Source organism: Porites lutea, chromosome 1, assembly GCF_958299795.1.
Source record: "Porites lutea chromosome 1, jaPorLute2.1, whole genome shotgun sequence".
Taxonomy (NCBI): Eukaryota; Metazoa; Cnidaria; class Anthozoa; order Scleractinia; family Poritidae; genus Porites; species Porites lutea.
Genome location: NC_133201.1, coordinates 20,806,393 through 20,829,908, shown reverse-complemented (window position 1 = coordinate 20,829,908; position 23,516 = coordinate 20,806,393). Strand labels below are relative to the sequence as shown.

Genomic DNA, 23,516 nt, shown 5'->3' with positions numbered 1-23,516 from the left:
CAAACTTGTCAGTATGATCGAGCCGCATTAACTGAGCTATTAACAGTAAAAAAACAATGTAAACGCATTTCATGGCAACGAATGAATAAAATAACATATGCTTTACAAAGCCGATACACCTCGTCAGCGAAGTAGGACGCAAAACATATGTTTTCTTATCTCGATTTCTGCTGTTATTTTTAAGCGAATGGTCAAAATCACATCCATTTTCGGCTCATACAGGTTCTTAAGAACAGCATAACATGACATTTTCTCACTTTCAGATCACTTTCCAGCAAGCTGGAATTTGTATATCCCCCGTGATCTTCCGAAGTCAGAAGCGTAAGTGCTCATTTTCTCGTCAAGTTTAACGCCTGGACGAGTCAAAGGCTCTTGAAATCCAATCCCCAAGTTAACCATCGTACTCATTTGAAAGACTCCTTCATGTCTTAACTTTGGTAATACCTCTAACCGTGCTGTAGTAAAATTGGCCACAAAGAAAACTCGGAGGCTGAGCAGCGAACGCCGAACGATGCACGCTCTCAGCGAAGAATCCCACCGAGCTTCGGAGAGCGCGTGCTTTTTCGGAAACGACAGATCTTCGCACTTTCGAGTTCGGACCCGATTAATTACGAAGTCCGTCTACTGGGAGTGAGCGAGTGACTCATTTGCATATCTCTGTCCCTGTAATGACTCCTGGTACGCTGGCGCGTTCCCACGAGTTAAAAACAGTACAAGAAAGCTCAGATTACTAAGTCAATAGAATTGACATGTCACAGGCATTCTAATTTTCTAAATTTCGAACAAGAGATGAAATTATAAGAGATTTTACTGTTTGCAGTGGCGGATCCAGGGGAGGGGCCCGTGGGGCCCGCCCCCCCCCCCCCCCCTTATTTTTCGACCAAAATGAGGGCCGAAAAAAATTTTTTGGGAGACCGGTCCCCTCCCCTTACCTCAGGGTCTGGATGACAGCCCCCCTCCCCCCCCCCTCTTATCTTAAGGTCTGGATCCGCCACTGGTTTGGGATTTAAAATGTGGCCGTTGGCCGTATTAACGGGTGACCGCATTAACGGGATTTTTTTTATATATATGGATGTTTTGTTAGGCCGAAAAAATCTGGCCGTAATAAGAATGTGACCGTATCGCCGAGGTGACCGCAAGGCAGGGTTCCACTGTACTACAAACCTTAGTAAGCGGATTCATACCAAATTTTAGTGCGATTATTTATTCAACTACTGTTTTATATCGAATCAAAAGAAATTTGCGAGCCAAGGCCTAGCCCAAGATTTGATTCGCTTACAAACAATAACCGGATTATCTATGGTTATCATTCTCGACTCCCCATTCGGCCTTTCATTGATGTACTCAATTACGCATGACGAATCACACAATCCAGGCACACAATCAGGAGCCCATGACACATTACATAACCTGGTCGGTTATGTAAATTTCTGTCTGCCTCTGCCTCGCGTACCGACAACGACCTTCAAATAGGTTATGCAACAAAGCCAAGGCTAAAAACAAATTGCTTTAAAAAAATGCTGTTGCATCTCACAAGAAGAATGGCAAGTATGATCTTAAAGCAATACTGATGGCTTTTGTGCGAAATCTCAAACCTTCCAGGTTGTCTTGGGCGCATTACAAGCAGCAAACCATCATCTTCAATAAATGGAACCGAGCGATCGCTCTTCCGGTGTCTTCTGTAGTTTTATCGGGTAATGATACCGTCAAGTCATTTGCTGACCTTCCCGGACCCGTCAATCTTCCAGTTGTAGGAACATCCTGGAGCGTTTTGGTTGGAAAGAAAGGCGAGTCACTCGGAAAGCGGATACTGTCGGTACAGAGAGACCATGTTAATAAGTACGGCAATATCCTCAAACAAAGCCTTGCTGGTCATACCATGGTTGAAATTGCGGATCCCGCGGATGTCACAAAAGTACTGCGATCCGAGGCGAAGTATCCACAACGATTCGAGTTTCCTATTCTTGATTATTATCGCGAAAAACGGCAAAAGATTCCTGGCGTGTTCTTTGCAGATGGCCCTGAGTGGTACAAACTTCGCAGTGTTTTAAGCAAACGCATGCTTCGACCCAAACAAGTGGCTGATTACGCTTCGGGTTTTAACGACATTATAACTGACTTTGTTTACAGATTACGCTCAGTTCGTGAGCCTAAAGAATCAGCCCATGCTTACGAGGTTAGTGAACTTGATAACGAGTTATTCAAGTGGTCATTTGAGTCTGTTGCAGAGATGCTCTTTGACAAGAGATTTGGTTGTCTTGAACCACAAGTGAACGAAGAAGCCCAGATCTTTATTAAAGCGGTCGGAGATTTTCTCCACAATGCAGTCGTGGTAGGGTTCTTACCAGTATGGTTCTATAAGATCTATGAGACCCAACAGTTCAAAGAGTTCAGTAATAATTTCGACATCATGTACAAATACGCTGAATTGTTTATTGAGAGAAGGATAAAGGAGCTTAAAGCCAAGCCTCTTGACTCGACAAGACTGGAGGATGACAAAGCAGGTTTCTTCGAGTATCTTCTTTCAAGTGGAAAGCTCACTATCGCAGATCTGCTTGCGTGTGTGATAGACGTTCTGTTCGCTGGAGTTGACACAACCTCCAACACGATGCAGTGGGTTTTATATATGATGGCCAAACACCCAAACAGACAAGACATTCTACGCCACGAAGTCATTTCTGTCCTCGGAAATGAAACGATTGCCAGCCCCACTGAACTTTCACAAATGCCTTATCTGAAAGCCTGGGTTCGCGAAACGTTGCGATTGTATCCTGTTTTATCAGCATTGTTCCGAATTTTGCCCACAGATATGGTTCTTAGCGGGTATCACATCCCCGCAGGCACTCAAGTTAATGTCTTGGCCTATTACATGAGCCGAGATGAAAGTATTTTCAAAGATGCCCATAAATTCCAACCAGAAAGATGGCTTCGCGACAAGGAACCACATAGCAGCAAGTTCATTGATTCCAAAGAGGTATTCTCTTCTATTCCGTTCGGGTTTGGTACCCGTATGTGTCTCGGTCGCCGTATAGCTGAGCTGGAGCTCCATCTTTTATTGGCCAGAATCGTGCAGCAGTTTGACATCCGTTACCCCCCTGATGCTGATGATGTACAGCCATATAACAGGGGGGTGACTATTCCTGACAGACCGCTAAGAGTACAATTTGTAGACAGGACATTTTAGAGTATTTTAAAATCCTCTCTGTGATTGTTTTGACTGGTCATTTTACCGATTATAGTCAGGTAAACTCGCATTTTTGGCGTTCTCAAACCAACAGACCAAAAAATTCTTAGATTTATGTCCAAAACATTTGTTGGTAGCACACATGTGGACTATCTGACCACCACCAGCCTGCACAATCTTCACAGGTTTTCGGTCTAAAACAACGCCCTGTTCAAGACGCTATATATATAATAGAAATAGTCGACTCTTAAAACCACACCTAAATCTTCTGGAAATATATCGTTTTTATTATATAGGCACGAGTGTTTTACTGGAAAATATACCACTCGTAAAATTCATAAAAACTACATCCGGGACCCAAAAGGCTTATTTTCCATAATCTCACACGTGATTTTTCCGATAACATAATTTTGGTAATTTTCCTTCGAAATTTGTAGGCGTCTTGCGTCTTTTGAATTTTACTTACACATTTTTCAAAGTTTTGCTTTTATTTTGTCATTGTAGAGCCCTATTCAGCTCAGTGTTATTTCTCAAGATTATTGTAACCAATGTCTTATATTGCTGTATCGTAAATCTGAGCTGTCACAATTACTTTTTGGCGAATTAAAATCCATTATTTTATCGATGTCTTTTTTTTACACGGCGGCTTGAAGATATGAATTTTATTTTCTCGTGGCAAAAACAATATTTCACTCGGCACTCGCTGCGCTTTATCTGAATACCTGTGTACAAGACCCTTGCTATAGTTTGTTGTATCTTAGAGACAATATGGAATAGTCCCAAAGGCTTGTCAAGTCTAAAGTCCACTGAATAATGGGTTAATTTTCAATGGATTTCTCTGTATACGGAATAAATAGTGTATTGCTATATCGGTTTTATTTGGATTTTAAAAATAAACATTCTCTGCTGGATAAAAATTCTATTTCAGTGCGTGATGTGTACTAATATCGCGAAGGATCACAACATAAAACTGATAACCTAACCTAAAATAACGGAACAAAACAATGTAACGTAACCGCATAACATAACATAACGAAAAGTTAAGTAAAATATCAAAGTAAAGTATCGAATCCGTAAGCTGCAAAATGGCAGCAAATTGCAGTAAAATTAAAGCGCCTTGAGACAGTGCCATACCCAAGCATCGTAGATAGATATATTTCCATACTATGGAGATAGGGATTGTATGAAGTCAATATCTTTTAGACAACAAAGACAACCATCTTTAAAACAGAGGCCTATAGCTTGGGAGGTTTTTTGTACTGTTTACCGGTGACGCCCCTAAATATCCCGTGTCCTAATCAATTTATTCCCCGTGATTGAGTTAGCAAACGAACAACTCGGAGTAGCCAAAAGCAAAATATCTCTCTTTTCAGAGAAGCCTCCAGATAAAGAACAGACAAGAGGACTATTAACCTCTGGAACCATAGAACCTTCTCTAAACTTAAGCTATTCTGTTCAAGTTTTGAAAAGCCGCTTTGGGGAAGAGACAATGAAGTATGTATGTGAGGCGGCCAAAGGAAAAGTTGGACTGTAATCAGGAAATGACCGTTCTATTGTCGATGTGAAGTGATTTGGAAACGCCCCTCCGTTCACCACCTGTACTTAATGTTAAGACAACTAGAAGGGTTAAAGAGATCGCATAATACCACAGTGTGAGGTATATAAATCTTTCAAAAAGGCATGTCTTGTGAAAGAAAACTATAACAAACGACAAATAAAAATTGTTTATTAGATCGTTTTGGGGGTGTTACTAGCAGTAACTAAAGTTCGTATTATTTGTTCTCGTTAATTATTATACTTATGAGAGATCAGAATGGAAAGTAATTCCTGGTTTAAAGAAAATCAATAAGCGTTCACAAGACACCTGTTTAAAAGGTCTCTTGCACCAGCATAACCTTCATTCCATTCAAATTCATTGAAAGACGTGGCTAATGTAAACTAGTTCACAGTGTTTCAGACGACTGAAGAAAAACAGTTTAACTGGTCTCCATTCACCGGCCCGTTTGAAGAAAGAAATCGCTTTTCCTTTTTTTCAATATCAGCAGCCATTTCCAGGAGATAAATGAAAGTAACAGTTATAACTATCTTTCTCATTGTTGGGATAGGTAAGATGAACACTTCTCTCTAATCTCGTAGCAACACGCAAAAGGACAGTGAACCGGCCTGGGTCTAAGCAGAAAAAGGGTTGACATTTAGATTCCTGATGCGGCGCTAGAGGTGTTGTAGTGAACTATAAACAAATTTATTCATGGAAGCGAGACGGCAAGTTGTCCTTAAAAAGACAACCGGGAAGTGCCGGAGTTTCGATTGGTGGGCTACTGAAAAAAACAACAACAACAAATAAAACAAAGGGCTTAAATTGTCTTTAGTGTCCTCTGAAACGTTATAACTCGATGTCTGTTGCAACAAAATCATGACATAAAGGTCACAAAATGCGTCCGTCAAAGGTCGTAAAATTGAGGTAGCCGCATCGAGTGCATATAGAATCAAGAAAATTAACATAATTTTATCGTTACCTAAATGTCATCACTAACTGGCTTGTTTGGCCGTTAGCTATGTCTGGCTAATGTTTAAACGATTGCTTAAGTGTATCAAACACGAACCAGTTTTTATCCAATATCCAGATATCGAGACGAGGATAATAAGAACAAGGTGAAGTCCAGGTTTTTTTAGACTCATTTCAAGACCTAAGTCCTTCTTAGAGTCTTGCTGTGGTGACTTATCGATTATCCTGTTTCTCTTAAAATCCATGTTAATTTGTTTTAGAAGGTTTCGTTTTAATCTGAATACTTCCGACAGATTTGTACTATAGTTGGTTCAACTATCATTTTCTTGGAAAGGCTTAATATAAAACAAACATTATTCGGGTTGGGAAACACATTTCATTCATTCACTTTTGCACTATACTGGATAACAAAATTTCCGTCGACGCCAACAAAAATCGTCGCAGTTACTGGTTTCACCATCGAAAACAACTGGTTATTCTTCATCGAAACGACTTGCATTCCTCCATTAATGGAAAGTATGTGTAACACTTACCTCGACTTTGATTATTTCAGTTAATGCTTTTATCAAAAAAATACATTGGGCAGGTTAAGGAAACGTATAAACAACATGAATAAGACATTCCGAAACAGCTGTGGAAGTGAACTCATTGTCCTTAAAACGCTGTATAAGTTTAAATAACCGGTCTTTAGTGTCTTCATAATAGAGAGGAGAAGTGTGACGTCACGTTACCATGGTAGCAAAATTTCTGGATCACACAATAGAGAGGGAGCTTAAGCAACCACCCCGGCGAAGGGAGAGAGAACTGTAAAAAAGCAACAGGTTTATATCGGCAAGCGGACAACAACTCTACACGTGCGTCACTCTTTTTTGTACGTTTCTTAGCCGTCGTTGCACGGCTGCGACTTGAAACTTCTTAATTTCACGCACCCGCTTTACGAAATAGGTGAGCACAACGCAAAAATTTTCTTTTTCTTTTTCTACGGTCCTTTCGGATTTACCCCAGAAAACTTCGCCAACATTTCACAGATTAAATGAAATTGAATAAGATCGTCGAAGACTGAAACAGTGCAAATTCACTTTTTTAAGTGATGTTTTCGGTTTGTTCTCATCCAGAAATTTTGCTACCATGGCAACGTAACCGTAGTAACGACTTCTCCTCTCTATTGATTATTAATTTTCGTTTTTTACTTACCTTTAGTCGTCGGCACTACCCGCCGGACAAGGCGACGGAGATCGTTCCTCCCAAAAGAAAAGCGGCAAAGAATTGAATTTAACCGCAACGGTTTTGACACCCAGCAGATGCAGTATGTTTCTTCGCCAAGTGCTATGTCCTTTAATACTAGGTATAAGGATTTAATATCTAGAAAACCAGCGTCGATTGGTCACGGTGCCAACAACGTTCTTCCTGTGAATGGACAGAGACCTGCATCTTATATGACCCGGAACTATGAAAGAACCAACGACGAAACGAATCATCCTGAGGTATCTACAACACACCAGTCACTTTCCAGTAATGTCCAGGGTTCGAGTGGAATTAAAATTTCACAAATGGTAGAAGGGCATCGAGCTGAAGACAAGGTTGAAGAGGCAGGTACGTTCAAAGAAGTCTAGTAACAAAACTGAGGCCATCCTCACTTTCACTTCAGACTATGCGAGGCAGTTTCTGTTTCAAATGTAACTGTTCTTTTTAGAACCAGATGATATTTCCAAAACGTTGATGCCAGGTTCCAGGAATAGTATTGCCCCATCTCCGATGCCAGGCTCTAAGAGGTCAGCACTGCCAGTAAGGCTAAATTCTCCAATCGCTGCCGCAGCTGTAGCTGATGTGCAAGGTGCTGTGGTAGAGAAAGGGGTTGAAGTCATGGGTAAAATGGTTGATAAACAATTACAGATAATTGATGAAGCACAACAGAAGGCAGAAGATTTCTTAAAGAAAGAGGTGGGTAGTTGTTATCCCAGCATAATTGAAATATATTTTGGACTTAAGTTGTAGAGGTTGGTCCCTCGCTGAATTTGATTCTTCGTATGACAAGCATGATCGCAGCTAGTGGACAGATCTTATGCTTGAACCTGGGCCTCCAAATGGTGATTCCAACGCAGTGTCCACTTAGCACAAAAGAGATTCTCTCTTGCTTAGCAATACTTCTCTGCTACTATTTGAGTTAGATATCCTGTTCTTCGCTATATTACACTTCTGGCATTCGTTACCAACTACCACCTTGGTTGTAGAGTGCATTTTTCAGTAATTTTGTCGTGGTAGAGTGATTCAGTGTTTATCTCGATTATAGATTAAGCTGGATATTATACCTGAGAAAGGCTGGAAATCAGAAGATATGTTTGTACCCGCGGGATTTCACATGGATGCATCAATAAAAGATGACGCTGGGTCCCCAGCAGAACCTGAACCAGCAGCATTTAACTACCCAGCAGGTCTCGGGAACGTCTTAATGAATGGATGCTATGGGACTGGGTACAAGGAAGGAGATCCTTGCTATGTGGCAAAGTGGACTTTAGACGCCTGTTTGGTATGAACGCTATGCAGCGGAGCTATAAACCTTTGACTTTATCTTATTCAGTGAAAAAATAACACTGTTTTTGAATACAAAAATACGGGGATGTGTTTTTGATCAACGAAGTGAAAAATCTAAAATAAGGAATTCAAAATGAGTGGGGCCAGCTCTCAGGCTTCATCAGAAACTACTTAAGTTGTGTTTATAAACGCGATTCTCTGTCGTCTATTAAGAAGTTGTCCTGCAGTTTTCAGGTTTAAATGGACTATGTCACGAGGACATTGCTATAGTGATGGCATTACGAAGATCACAAACAAATTTCATCATGAAGAACCTACTATACTATTTTTTTTGTTGATTTTTGCAGGTATAGCTTAAAACCTGAAAGAGGTTGACCTAACTTTTTCAAGTTACAATCAATGTATATCCTTGCTCTAAAAGACGACAAGAGACAGTTTCAATGTCTAAATATAGTCTTAAATAACCAAACTCGAACGTTTTTTTGGAATTAAAATGATGAGAAGTCAAGTTTTAGCTTTTTAACAAGACACCAAATAGCGTGACGTGGCCCCTTTAAACATACAAATTTTGCATTCTTCTTTTAGTTATAGCTGTCTGAAGCGAGCACCGAGCTCCCAGTTGGCATGTTACCTCGGCTGGTTAGAGCACTGCACCCGTATCGCAGGGTATTGGTATCTAATGAAATAAGAGGCTTTTAAGAGGTGCGAAAATTGGCTTGTTTGCTTAAACGGTAGACCGCTGCACCAATTTTTTAGAGGCCGCGGGCTCGAATCCGTACAAACCTGAATCGTTTCAGGCTTTCTTTTTTGACGAACTGCAAAAGTAGCATGTATACCTGCGATGATCTTCCTTTATTTAATTCTAACACAATCCGGCCGTGAAACCAAATAAGAGTCGCGTAGGTATGAATTACTAGCTAATATTCCCTTTTCCGACAGAACATGATTGATGGTGCAGCCTTCATGGGAGTGGGTTTTGACGGGCGTGGTGAGTACAGCCCTGAATCAAGGAAAATGAGCCTCGTACAACGGAGTTGCGCTGGAAAAGCAACGTAAGAATTCTCTAATTTTTATGCACCGTTTAACGTGCCGCTGTACATTTGTACTGCTACGGTGATGCTTTCATTGTTTTTGGTACAAATGAAACAGCAAAATCCTCAGTTTGTTGTTAGTTACCCCAAAAAGAGTTATCGCTGTTACACAATACATTGAGCCATATATGAAAAGGAACAGCTGCCAGACAACAATAACAAAACTAGCAGAGGACTGGAAAAGGTCACTGCATGACCAAAAGGTACTCGGGGTTTCAACAACTGACTTATCAAAAGCCTTCGATTCACTACAACTGTACTACACCCGCTGCTATTATTGACGAAGCCGAGCGCATATGGTTTCACCGACGAAGATATCGGACTGTTAAGATCGTACTTCTCAGAATGGGGTTAGAATTGGAACTGAGACTTCTAGCGAATGGAAAGAAATGTTTAGAGAATGCCTCCAAGGCTCAAATTTTTGGCCTCCCTCACTGAATGTTTTCCAAAACGACCTGCTCTACAACAATGGCAAAAGCAGCATCAAGATGTACGCAGATGACCATGAAAAGTATGTTACCAGAGGAAAGACGACGATCAAAGTCCTCGACAAATATGCAGAAAGTGGCCCAGAAATGAAGCTATTGTGTGTCACTTTTAATAAGCATTAGAGGTTTCGTTAGTAGGTTGAGTATGACCGTCCGGATGAAGATAGTCGCGAACAGGATCCTATTCAGGACTACGTTCACCCGAACGATCCTACTCCACCTACCTATGAAATAACTCCTCGACAAGTCCTGATGAGAATGAAAAATTTAATACCAACATGAGCGAAGCTAAGAATTTACAAATCTTTTATTTTGCGAGAATTAACTTATTGTCGGACGGTCTGCCACGTTTATAGAAAATCTGATAGCAGAAAGATTGAGAGACTCCAAGAAAGGGCGCTAAGATCAGTATGTTGTGATAAAAGTAGTGCATACGATGAAATTATTGTAAGGGCTAAACTCCTCTCACTGCTGAACCGTAAACTGCACGAGATAGCAATAACAGTGTATAAAGTCAAGCATAATTTATGCCCTAGTTATATATTAAATGTTATAAGAACATTTTCAGACTAATGGGGGAAATGCAGGGCTTTTTACTGAAATTTAGAGGAAAAAATTCATGTTTCTTGAGATATTAGTCTGGATTCCACTACACACCTGACAGACTCCATGTGTACAAAGGCAAAGAGTGATATAATCAATCTTTGCCTTTTGCTGATTTTAGGTATGATGACTATGACGTTCCAGACACTATGAACGTACACGGTATTTACGACACTAAAGCAAGTATGGTGACTTTTGAGAGCCGCTCCGAGTTCCAGTCCTTTCTGCAGGCGGAAGCTGGTATATCAGGTTCATATTTTGGATTCCACGCAGGCGTAAAATCGGCATGGGGCGAGTCAAAATCAGGTTCAAGTCAAACGTACATGGCTTTGTTAAGCGTCGACATTAACAGGTAAAACCATAAACTCAAGGACGCCAGAGCGAATCCTTACATCTCCTCAGATTTACTTGAGTAAGGCCCGGTTCATAGGTCGTGCTCCTGCCGTAAGTTAATTCAATAATTTAATTCGACAAAAACACAACAAAACCATGAGGTCTGAATCAGATAAGCTTTGAATTTGGTTCGGCAGAGCAGTGACGTTCGAAATGGTCTGCCGTGCTACATGACTCTGTTACGGCAGTTATTCAAACGTCTTCCTCATGCGCGCCGTGCCAAACGAAATTCATAAATATAGGAGATAGGAGATATGTTTTGGAAATGTATATTCTTTTTCTGCGTCAAGCGCTGACTTGATTGATACTGCGTTCACAATAAAAACCTATTTTCGACTCTGGTACGACATCTTAATTAAAGTCGCGCTTCTGCCGTGCTTCTGTGTTGAACACAATAACAATTGAGTTCGACACGGCAAAAGTACGACGCATAAACTGGGCCTAAATTCTTAAATTTTAGTTTAAATTTTAAATTTGTATCAGGTTAGAGTCAAATAGAAAATTAACAAATCAACAGGCAGCTGGATTTCCTGATGAAATATTGCGCCTTCTAGCCTTTACAAAAGAAGCCTGCAATGCACAAATTCGAAGAATTTTGAGAAACGCTTTTCGTTTTAAACCAAGTCGTACCCAAATAACCCTTTAACCGTTTCTGTGACTAACATTGTGAATTGCAGATATGAAGTGTTTCTGGACGAGGTCAAACCCCAAGACTTAAGTTTGTCATTTTTAAGAGAGTTCATGGAGCTACCGACAACTTACTTTGCTGCAGGAGCGCCGCTTAGATTTCGTAAGTACATCTTCAGTGGCATGGGATACCAACTGAGAAAGGATCAACTAAAGATCTGCATTTCTCTTCAAATGATTTTCATTTATTTTCTTTACATGAGTTATTATCTTCAAAATGTGTAATGATTAACCCGGTGGTCGACACATTAGGCATTTTTAAAGTCTTATGTGTTCAAACATAAATTAATATGATCCAAATCACATCCACCCTTCAAACACCAATATCAGTAATCGTACCTCAACACTTTAAGATATTTTTCATGTTAATTCATTTCAGAAAGTATCGATAACTTTGCAACAGAAAAAGCAGGTTTATTTGGAGACCGTATAGTTTTTAAAGTGCAATAGTTATATAGCTCGTCAAGGGTCTTTGTCATCTTCTTTTTTTTTCAGTTGTAAGCTTCATCATGCGCAACATAAAGAAGCATTGCTATCACTTTGAACTAACTGACCAATGAAACGTCCCACTGAGTCATGTGTGAACCAAATAACAGCAGCATAACTTCCAGAAACATTGTTTTCACATTTGATTTTTGCCAGCTTTCATTACCAGTCTCTTTTACCACGGTGTTCTCACAATATCGTCAACCTTTAAAGTGCAACAGTTTAAAAATTGTTGTTCCTTTTGCCTTCCCTATGCCTTTTGTACAAACCAAAAGGATGCTGTAGGTAACCAAGTCATGGGGAAATGGTCAAGTACCTAAAAATAACTGTTTCTTTTGCCTCCCCTTTTGTTTTCTCCCTTTTGCCTACGATTATCACTTTAGCATGACATGCAGGAAGTTTTGCACCTAAGTTTTAAAAGTTTCCATTGAAACCATCTTGAAGTTTTCATTGAAACCATCCTGTGGTTTTGACGTTATCAGTCGTCTGTGCGCGCGAAATCGCTTTACATTTATTTGAAGGAATGGCGGAGTATTAAGTGAAAGTTGAATACAGCTATTTCTAGAAAGGTTGTCGGAAAAACTGTGCACGCGCAGGTGCCATCCTGGCACGCGACAATCCCGAAAGGTAATATGGGATATGATCAATACACTGTTCCTTACACTGTAGCCGTCGACCCTACTTTTGTTGCTTTCCTTTAGCACTCGCTTACCTATGTCCATGGCCCCTCTTGCCATTCTTTGATATCAGTTTCTTTGAAAAAACAGTGAACTAAAAACCACCCACAATACCTTTCGGGATTGTCGCGTGCACTTTTTCCGACAACCTTTCTCGAAATAGCTCTATACAGGAAATCAAAGAATAAATGAACAGAGGTGGATCAGCTTTATGATTCCAGCTGGGTTGGAGAATTCCGGCTATTATTCCTTTCCGTCTCTAGTGCAAGACATAACGAGTAGATGAGTTCACAAGTTTTTAGTCTTGAGACTTCGTTACTTGGACGATGAAGACAACTGGCTATATCTAAAAAACAACGAGGAGCGAGGCTTTCAGGAATTCGTATAGCTTTTGCCTTCCGAATTATGCCTTTCCATGGTTGAACGAGCGTAGCACGTACGCGACAACGCATAGTACTACACCGATATAAAAAAGCCTTCAGTGACTAAGATCTGGCGTTAGATGACGTCAATAACACAAGGCGTTTCTAATGGAAACTAGTATCCGACAACACCAAACGTAGGCGCGAAACTTCCCTCATGTCATAATCAACTGATAATCGCAGTAAAGGTTGGTGTGGGTAACCAACTCAGGGGAAATTGTACAGTATTTTCATTGAAAGTACAAGTCAGGCTACAAAAACTTATGTAAGAGGGCAACATGCAGGATGTTTTGACATATCAGTAGAAAAACTCGAAAGGCACGATATATGTTTTTTTTCTGCCCTGCAGTGGATTTCATATTAAGATGGGGCACGCATTACATTAAGTCATCCAAGTTTGGAGGCCAGCTTCAAATTCGCAAGTTCATGGACGCAAGTGACGTTTCAAGTAAAAAAGAATTTGCTGTGGAAATGGAGATGGAATACAAATCGTTATTTGCTAGTGTAGGCGCAAAGGCGAGCGTTTCAAAAGGAGAATCTCAAAGAAAACAATCCAAAACTACGTCAACAACTGTTATAGCACTTGGTGGAAGTCACGAGGTTGCCTCCATCCTGTCTGACGCCTACTCACCCACCTTTAAATCAGAGTTCAAGGAATGGCTTGTTTCTATACCCAAATACCCCAAGCCTTTTCTTTTCCAGATCGGTTCTATCACTGATCTGCTAAACTTTCGAATGCGAGATTTGTTTCCTGAAGAAAAAGTCCACTGGGGCTGTGAAGGGAATGCTGCAAGCCTGAAAACGGAGACAAACGCAAACGGAGAAATTGTCACTTTTTATGAGTCTGTTGGCGCAAATGGTACAACGGTTAAACATTACTGTTCGTTTGATAGTAGAAAAGGATTAGAAGATTCCATCCGTCAAAGAAGGTTAAGTCTTCAGAAGGCTATTGAGGTTTACATGGAAGAGGTATGATATTAAAGATTCCCTGTTTAACGAACAATTGGTCATTTCCGAGTTCCAAAACCTTCTCTTTTTGCAAAAAATCTCAACAAAGCACGATATAACATGTACGGAAATCTCCTACCAGTTTTTAGCACTGAAGGTTCCCGTCTTGAGGAGAAATAAAGCCACCAACTCCAGTACTCCAACCGATCCATTTTCAGCTGCAACGAAAACCCTTGTATAAGGTAATTTATTCAAGTTTGAAAGATTTGCCGTCACATTCGCACGGGCATTTTGCTGTTGGGGATAATGAAAAGAATAAGACGATTGACATATTTCTTCATCTTTATCCCCAAGTGGCAAACTTCCCGTGCGAATGTGATGTCAAGTCTAAAAACCTTGAATAAATTACCAAGTACAAGGGCTTTCAGTGCAGCTGAAAAATGGACGGTTAGAAGTACTCGAGTTTGTCGCTTTATTTCTCCTCAAAACGGAATCCTGCGACGCTAAAAACTCTTGAGAGTTTTTCGTAGATAATATAATTTGCCTAGTTAAGATAGTTTTCGAAAAGAGAGGAACAAAAACAAAGTAAGTTTGATAAACAACAATTCTTTTATCTTGCCCCGCATTCAGCATAAAGTTGTTCTTCTTGCATTGCGAACTGTATTCGCTGTATGTTTCTGATCACTCAGTTTCTTGCAACTGAAGCTTTGGGCAAAAATACCCTTGCGCATAGGAGATAGTCCGCAGGCAGTTTCCCTCTACTCGCGCGTCAACTTTCGCAAATGTGTTAGCGTTACATTTTAAGGTTAAATTTGACCAGCTATTTGTGTAGCGAATTCTACAGTCACGATTTACTTCAAACTTGCGGATATAAAACTAGAGAGCTCTAAGGTTCATTTGCCGAAGTTAGAGAAAAATCTGTCCTAGGGTTTCGAAATTATTGACATTTTTTTGTGAAAACGAGATTTTAAACGTTTGTCGATATCGCAAACGTTTTTATACCCACAAGAAAATAAATTAACATTTTAAAATAAAGGATACCAAAAATCATGGAAATCAGTTAAATCATTCCTGCCGAAAAACACGATTCAAAAACATAACCAACGCGCATATAAATAGGTTCGGGCCACTTTAAAACACTAGAAAAATGTTAAGAATAAAAATCAATGGAAATATTTCTTGAATAAAAATTTTTTAAGTTTTGTTTTAAATGTAGCAACACTTTCTGCATTTTTGGCACATTCTAGGATGGTGTTTCATAACTGAGGTGCTCCAGTGGAAAACGCGTGTCCTCCATATGTTTTGAATTTTATGGCTGGGGTGCATAACAGCGAACGGGATGATGATCGTAGTGCTCTTGATGGATGATATTCCTTAATGAGAGGTTCTAAAAAACCAGCAGATTGTCGATTCAAGATTTTATATGTGATAAAAAGAATCTTTAAGTTAACCCTTGCTTCCAAAAGTAGCCAGTGTAGGCTCTTTAAGGTGTTTCGATACAGTTTTTCAGGGGCCATACCGACATTTTTCAATCGCCTTAAAAGTGTTTTTTTCCTTGTCCGATCGCTATAAAATTTTCACCAGTAATTGGCTATAGATTGAAATTTGTGGAAATGTAGTTTTAAGTAAAATCGATATTACTATGACAACAATAAACAAAAAACTTTGAAATTGATAAAAGCCGAATTTTGAATGATCTAGACCTGCTACTGAAAATCCAACACTAGGAACTTAAAGTATGGTGTTTAGCAAACAATCTCCGTAAGAAGTAAAAAATTCTGTATGTTTGAATTCGACTAAAACGAAAATATATTTCAAACCTTAAATTTTCAATAGCCGTGATAGGTTATTTAATGAAAACGTTATAAATGACTCAAATTATTCTTAAGTAGCATAAGAATGATGCTTAATATCATATTTTGATGCTGGGATATTTTGGTGTACTTTCGTTCATGCGATCTTGAAATCTAACCCGTTTTCTCACCACCTGTATAAGTGTAACTTCATTCAGAATCTGGACTTTTAGCGCTTTCTTGTATATCTCCGAAACGACTCGAACGAATTTTTTTTAAATCTCTTCACATAATCTTCATAATGTTTATAAAAATATCTGAAACTTTCATTAAGATTGATTCACTGCAACACCTTGAAATTTCAAGACAAACCTATCCTACGAACAGGTAAAAAATCTGCGTTACAACATTCACTGTTTTGACGTTATGCTAATTATTCCAAAATAATGCGAACTATACATACCTCCATGACTAGTACATTTTAGTTTGAATTTATCGCATCTTTTCAATATAAAACATTGACAATACTCACATTGAAATGTACTTGTCATGGGTGTATGTATTCGGCTTTTATCAGTTTCAAAGTTTTTTGTTTATTGTTGTCATAGTAATATCGATTTTACTTAAAACTACATTTTCACAAATTTCAATCCATAGCCAATTACTGGTGAAAATTTTATAGCGATCGGACAAGGAAAAAAACACTTTTAAGGCGATTGAAAAATGTCGGTATGGCCTCTGAAAAACTGTATCGAAACACCTTAACATAGGTGTTATATGGTCAGAACTGCAGGCTCCTGTTATCATTCGAGCTGCGGACAACAGCGTAGTCATGATTTAATTATGATACGAAAATATTCATTCCTAGTCTTTTTGCGTTATTTTTATGGAACTTTTTGCGTTCTATTCCAGGGTCCTAACTCCATTTCAGATTTTTACCTGCCGGCATGCACGGCACCTTCTAGTGACCTGATTGTTCAAGACAGCCTAAAAAGACAAACCACTAAGTCCTTGCCACCTTGGCAAAAAATAGCAAGTGGTCAGGAAGGGTTTCGTGTTATCTTTGACATGGAAAAAGACATAATTGGCGCTGAAAACAAGAACATTCCTGCGAACATGAGTCGCATTATCAAATATACTGATGGAAAATGGATGACAGCGAAACAAGATGGCTCTTTCCACTTGTACAATGCCTTTAATAACGGAGACAGTGGTGATGTGAAGAAACACAAGTTGTCTGTATTTGGTTTGATTCTCTCGTATAATCAGAACAGCGGAGGTTTAGACTTGCTTCCACCAGATTTTGAAGCTTCCAAGAGTTTTTTCCCAAATATTTCGCCCTTGTTGGTGGGAAAAACTCTTGCAAAAGTCGTTTCAGAAGCGGATGTTGCCACTAAAATGCCAAGTAAAAGAACACTGACAAAAGAGCCGTGTAATGTGAAATGGTCAAATGCTCTACGTTTTGATCCTACAGACAAGAAAGGAAAGTGTATTCATTTTACTGCGACAACCGAAGGAAGCTTGTTCGTGGTGTTTTCTACAGTCCCCAAGAATAAGAACTCATGGTACTATGTTGAAATAGCCCCTGAGATAATAGCTGTGTACAAGGTAACGAAACCAACATAGAATTTGATAGGTTTAAACATAATTGAGGGTAGAAGCAGATAAAGGGTAACCTTTTTAGTATTATTTGGAACAATTCAGTTAAAACCTGGTATCACTTACATATTCTTGTCCCCTTCCCCAAGTAAATACATTGAAATCAGTTTTGAAAAGTTAGTACACACTGTAATTCTCGCCCCTATTTTGAGTTTTGATGAGGTCATCATGGTATTTTGTCTATTGGTTACGTGAATGCCATGTAGGTTTAGTTTGACTTGCGCTTTTTCGTACTTTGCTCTTTTAATCTAATTTATATCAACTTGAATTCTTTTAGTTAAGTTATGCTTTTCGGTGTTTTCTTTAAAGGGAAACCACCTGAAAACTTCAACTACCGATCCAAACGCGGTAGCTCTTGGGGACCCAAACTTAATGCAGTCTTTCTTCGTTTGCATCACTGAAACAGAATCGACGTCTCTTATTGAATACGGTAAGACACTGGGAACTACCGAGAGTGGTGAAATTTATTTAAACATGCTGGATACAAGTGATCGCTTAAACACGCGGTTTTACGCCTTCGGAAACGGTGACAAACAGGTTGATGTGATAGACGCTCGGGTTGTGTCACGTGACATGACCCTGGCAGACTGCAAAGGGGATACATTTATGGACCTGGAAACGAAGCTGTGTGTGCAGAAATGTCACGAAGATTGTGATCCACTGTATGGTAAGTAAAAGCTTTACTGATTAAAAAGTTGTAATACTAACATGGCACTACAATTACGTATTTACGTTTTTTTTTAATGTATTTTAGCACTACAATTACGTATTTACGTTTTTTTTTTACGGTCTTTACGTATTTTAGAAATCTTTAATTACCTTCTTCGTATAAGACACTTTCCAGGTAATGAATGAAGTAACTTGGGGTTAAGAATCCGTACTAAACAGCTGGCCTAGATTATAAGTGGGCCGAGGATTTGAACTTAGGTCTACCTAGAACAAAGCCAAGTACCGGCTAACAAAACTGTCGCCCAGACTGGTTTGTCGACGTCTCGAATCAAAATAAAATGCATCGCTTTGTCTCACGCTACTTTCACTCAATCTGCTTCTATGGGGAGTGGAACCACTCTTAGGGCGCTTTCCATTTGTCACAACTTCCCGACCAGACCATTTCCGTCTTAATAAGAAATTTCACTTTTAATCAAAACTATCCAGCCAGATCAGTCAAATCGTAAATAGTACGCACGAAGGAGATGGCTTTTCAGCAAAAACCCTTTGGAAAAAGCCGATTTCATTTGCTAACTGACTGGTTCGGCAATGGTCTGGCTGGTCAGTTCTGACAAATGGAAAGTGCTCCAGACATAAAAAGTTCTGGTATGCAGTCCTTCGTCTTGCTTGGATTACCTGTAAGAAAAGACGTCGATGAACTTCACCTAATTTGGAAGACATGCTATTCCAAACGTTGTTAAGACTTTATCTACAAAAGCCATATCCTGACTAAAACAAAACCGACATAGTTAGGTTGCAAACCTACGTATTGTGTGTGCAGGCCGGAAGGCCGTCTGAGGCCATTTTGAATCGAACATATTTTATTGATAACAATGCCAACTATTAAAATCCTATTTAAAATTAAATAATTCCTTTCGTTTAAAAAAACAATTAGTTTTGATTAGAAAAAATTCATTTAAAATTTCACTTTTGTTTGTTTTACCCTCGCTGTTATCAATAGTGAATTTCGCGCTCTCAAGTGAAAAGCCCCCGGGTGAATGTCACGTTATTTTGGGTATGCCTCAACCACGTTTGTTAATAGCAAACTGATATCCACGGATTGGGAGAATAATTAAGTATTTAAATATTTTATGTTTACATCAATTGAAGGTTGTCAAACCAGCTCATCTAAGAACCCGCTGCCTACAGAATGCAACGTATGCCGTGTTGCCAAAGATTCAAAAACTGGGACTTGCCTGCCGGACTGTGAAGAACCTAACATCCTTACAAAGGATAGATACTGCATAGATAGATCAGGTAATTGTGTTTTGACTTTCCATTTTCTTTGCCATTGACAATGTCGTATATTGTAACAGTTTTTACTACAGTTACATGTACGACGATCAACGTAACAGGGATCCTGTTTATCCCCCACTTTCTCTGTTTACGCAAATACTGCATTATGGGTCAGTCACGTAAAAATTTCCAGGTCACAATTGTTGTGGTATAAAGTCGTTTCATGATGTCAAACAAACAGGAGCTGAATTTCACGATGCTGCCTAGTATTAACGCATGAGTTCACCTGTCAAGAGTTTGACCAATCAGAGATTTAGATGGGTCCTGAAGAGTGACCAACCTATTAAAAAGCAAATCCTCAAATCTTATATTCGATTTCTTTTTTGTGGTAAGTCAAACGCAACAAACTTTAACATACATTTTTACTTGAGTAAATCTATTAGTTCCCTTTAAACTGGTTATATGCCAAGACAAAAGAAAGATGCATTTCTTGTACTCCCTTCATCTTCCCTAACCTACCCTTGCAGCCTGCAAAGGCAAACGGGCAGACAGGCGGACGCTGCCGTCAATTTAAATTTTCTTACTTCGATGGGTTTCCATTTTCTATAGCAATGGAGGCTATGGGGACTGTCTTTTTTGTGCTTTTCAGCTACACAAAACATCTTCTGACGCCTAACATGCGAAAATTTGGAGATTTTCATATTGCACGTGAGCTCTTATCTTTTGCCTACTTTCATTATCAGCCACGTATGACGTAAGACCTAAGCTACTATTCAACGGTGGAATTCAGATCCGACCTATCACCCCCTTACCAGAAGTTACCATTTGCTTTTGGTACCGTTTGGTGTCTGACTCTATTTTCCCATGGACTACGATATTCTACAATGTGACTGGAAGCAAGACGCAGGGTTTGTATCTGGGATGGGTGTTTCATCCTATCACGGCTTCATCGAAATTTTATGTAAGACTGAGGACCCCGTCTGGAGACGTGAAAACAACAGACACGATTGGCAGGTAGGAAAAGAGAATACCTCATTTGCTTAGCGAAAATTCAGCGCTCGGTCATTACCTTACTTACAGTTACACTTTGGGTGGATTCAATTGGCCCGGCTCGCACTTGTCCACCGGATTTCTTGTTATTGGTTATCGGCATAAAATTCGTCGTCCTAAGGAGTGATTTTGAATAGTTTTATACCGTTATTGAAGAAAAATCAAAATGGTATACTTTGGTAGTATGGGCAGTGAGATGACAACAATCACGCCGTGACACTGACTGGCAATGATATCACTGTTGTCATAGCCAACCCGCCGGGGAGGGTACTCCCTATAATGACATATACGGGGAGGTTGCGCGCGAAATTGGTACCATTTTCAGGCTTTAGCAATTTGAAAGGGCAGGGAAGTCACAAGCTGAAGTAAGCCAGGAAAATCTACCGCCGGGAGTAGTGGCTAAGACCTCATCGTTTAAAATTTTATTAAATTTTATTTATTAGTCCGTTCGACTTCCTTTCTAGTAAACTATTTAAGGTTATTGACAATTTATTTTTTATTATAGTTCTCTTTGTTCCCGTGTCGGCCTTTTTTAATAGTTAGCCTTCATATTAACTTCACCTAAGTAGCCACTGTACATACCAGGAAAACCATCCGTGATGATTTTTAACTTTTTTTAAACGTAGTTCAACCATTAGATAATTACTTTTTCTGTTTTTTTTTTTACAGCAAGAGCGGTATTTTCACAAAACCTCATTTAGCAGACAAAAAATGGCATCATATATGCGTTTCATTTTCCGGCAAAAGTGGAGTAGTCATGCAGTACCTTGATGGTGAAACGAAGGCATCCGAAACCCTGATTGGCCATGAATTGGACGGTGGTGGAACTTTGACATTCGGTTATAAATTCATCACAGATTACTATCTCACAGGACTGAACCTTTGGGACAGAGTGCTGTATGCGCAGGAAATACAAGAAATTGCAACCTCTTGCTTCAAGGGACTTGGAAATGTTAAGAATTGGTTTGATTTGACTGAAAAAGTCAAATTATGGCCGCAGATGTTGATGGGAAGATCCAGTCCTTCCCAATGTCGATCTCCAATAGAGGTGAAAAGGGAAGAGGAGAAGCAGGAAGAACTGGCGAGACAACAAAGGTTAGTGCAGGACCTACACAGAGTCAACGAAGTATCATATTATCCACGGCCTCGATCTGCATAATTCCTCATATCATACTCAGCCTTATTCAGTAACTGTTGAAGCAGAGTCCCCTGTCAAATATACTTAGCAGCAAATAAGTGAACCCCTGGAATAAACACCCTCATCCCCCGTCACGGGCTAAAATACAAAGTCTCTTCATTTATTTATTTATTTACTTATTTATCTTAATAGGTACGTAGAATGAATGGTTTAAAATTCTAGGTAATTGCATAAAGTATCTCAGAAAGATTGGCCCTTTAAAAGGGCTATAATTTGGCTCTTATAATCCTGAAAAATAGACGTTTATTGAGATTCTCACAATTAGCATTATGTAATTATATGCAACGGAGTCGTTCTTCGTTTCAAGGTGCAGTCATTGTAATTAAAAATCTCTGTGCTTTTTTGAGCTACTGTTTCAATATAAGCCGTCTACCCGTGCGTCATTGTACCTTGCTTACAAAACAGAAGAATTTATTTAGTTTCATTTTTTCTCTTATTTATTTTCCTTTCGCAATTTTCGTGACAATTGAGCGTGACACCTTTTTCCTTGAAATGAATGGACAACACCCTAAGCAAGAATAGTATTGCCAATCTGGTGTCATAAACATCCGTAGGCATGGGTTTATGCCAGAGATCTTAACGATTCCAGTGTATCCGAAACCATAATAAAGTTGTAAGCAAAAAACGCTACTTTAATTTGCAACTAGAGACGGCAAACAACAGACATGACAACTTTATATAAATGTTTTAGTAAACTGTCTGCCTTCTCTCTGTTGCTGATTTAATCTGTTTTTCTTTAACTTCCTTTCCACCTCAGGTCACAAGTTGCTCGATCACAAGAAAAGGCTTCTAACAGTTAAAGGACATAAAAGAGGGTCGTACAGGGGTATTTACAAGGGTATTTTCGTGATGCGTGGTTAGCCGGTTTCATTTGTTGTGAATTGTGAATTTAAAAAAATATTCCTCGTGTTTCGTGACCAAAATCTCGAATCGACAATCGATAATAGTGATTTTAGTACGTATTTTTATCGTGATTTTCAGTGTCCCGACCTCCGAAAGATGAAATAAAGATTGTCATAAAAGAGACGATTATCATAAAAATAACGTACAACTATCTTGCATGACTCTTACCTGGACTTCGCTAGTCTTCCTAGATACTTGCTAGACAACGGAAGACTCGTAAAGTCCGCGAAGGAATCGATCGCACAAATTGAAGATCATTCTCATTGCAAACATGGCTGGGCAAACAGGTAATATATTTTCAATTCAATGCGTAATGTTTTAGGTTGACCCAAATTCACTGGGTTCAATGACTATCCTTGGAAAGGAAAGAATTTCTTTTTCCTCTAACAAGCGAACACTCTTCCCTAGTAGTGTTCAGAAAAAAATCTCGATTCGGGCGATTAAAGGCAGAGGCCGAGATACATGGTCTTGGCCGAAGCACTAAGCTAAAATTCTTGCGTCTAGAAAAATGAAAAGAAGGTAGCGAGGCGTTTTCCCGACACTGGAGCATTTGAAGGCAATTAGACAGCTTAACAGCCGGGAAAAGAACTCATGATGGATTGGGCGGCAAACAATGGAAAAGCTGTGCGACAGAGGGGCGTGAGGCAAGAGACTACAACGTTTAAATCGGGAACCTTGCCACTAAACATGTACCGAGCGTCTAACCATCCCAAAGGAAAACAATTCGCTCCGCCCCAATGCAGGCGATATGCAGTCATGAAGATAGTTACAAACGCCTTGAAGAGCAAGCAATGGATAAAGCAGGGGTTGAGGAGGATGAGGAAGAGTGCGACACAGATTCAGACTCGGACGATCCTACGGCAGACAGAGATGATAAAAATCTCATGTTTCTTCTAGCCGTCACTACACGTAGTGGACGAATGGTTAGAATTATCTTTCAAGAGTGATGAAG

The 23,516-nt window shown here is 39.5% G+C and overlaps 2 protein-coding genes across 2 annotated transcripts; both read left to right on the top strand.

The window, feature by feature from the left end:
* Positions 1-1,451: 1,451 nt before the first annotated feature.
* On the top strand, positions 1,452-4,148 carry LOC140946502 (cytochrome P450 27C1-like). Its single transcript, XM_073395633.1, has one exon. It carries the CDS (start codon positions 1,571-1,573, stop codon positions 3,182-3,184), a length of 1,614 nt encoding a protein of 537 aa, XP_073251734.1. The 5' UTR covers positions 1,452-1,570; the 3' UTR covers positions 3,185-4,148.
* A 3,263-nt stretch (positions 4,149-7,411) lies between these two features.
* LOC140926062 (uncharacterized) lies at positions 7,412-22,515 on the top strand. Its single transcript, XM_073375866.1, has 12 exons — positions 7,412-7,631; positions 7,981-8,217; positions 9,162-9,274; positions 10,526-10,756; positions 11,475-11,587; positions 13,419-14,038; positions 16,723-17,418; positions 17,779-18,136; positions 19,288-19,434; positions 20,157-20,427; positions 21,133-21,558; positions 22,419-22,515. Exons 1-12 carry the CDS (start codon positions 7,446-7,448, stop codon positions 22,459-22,461), a joined length of 3,441 nt encoding a protein of 1,146 aa, XP_073231967.1. The 5' UTR covers positions 7,412-7,445; the 3' UTR covers positions 22,462-22,515.
* Positions 22,516-23,516: the final 1,001 nt, after the last annotated feature.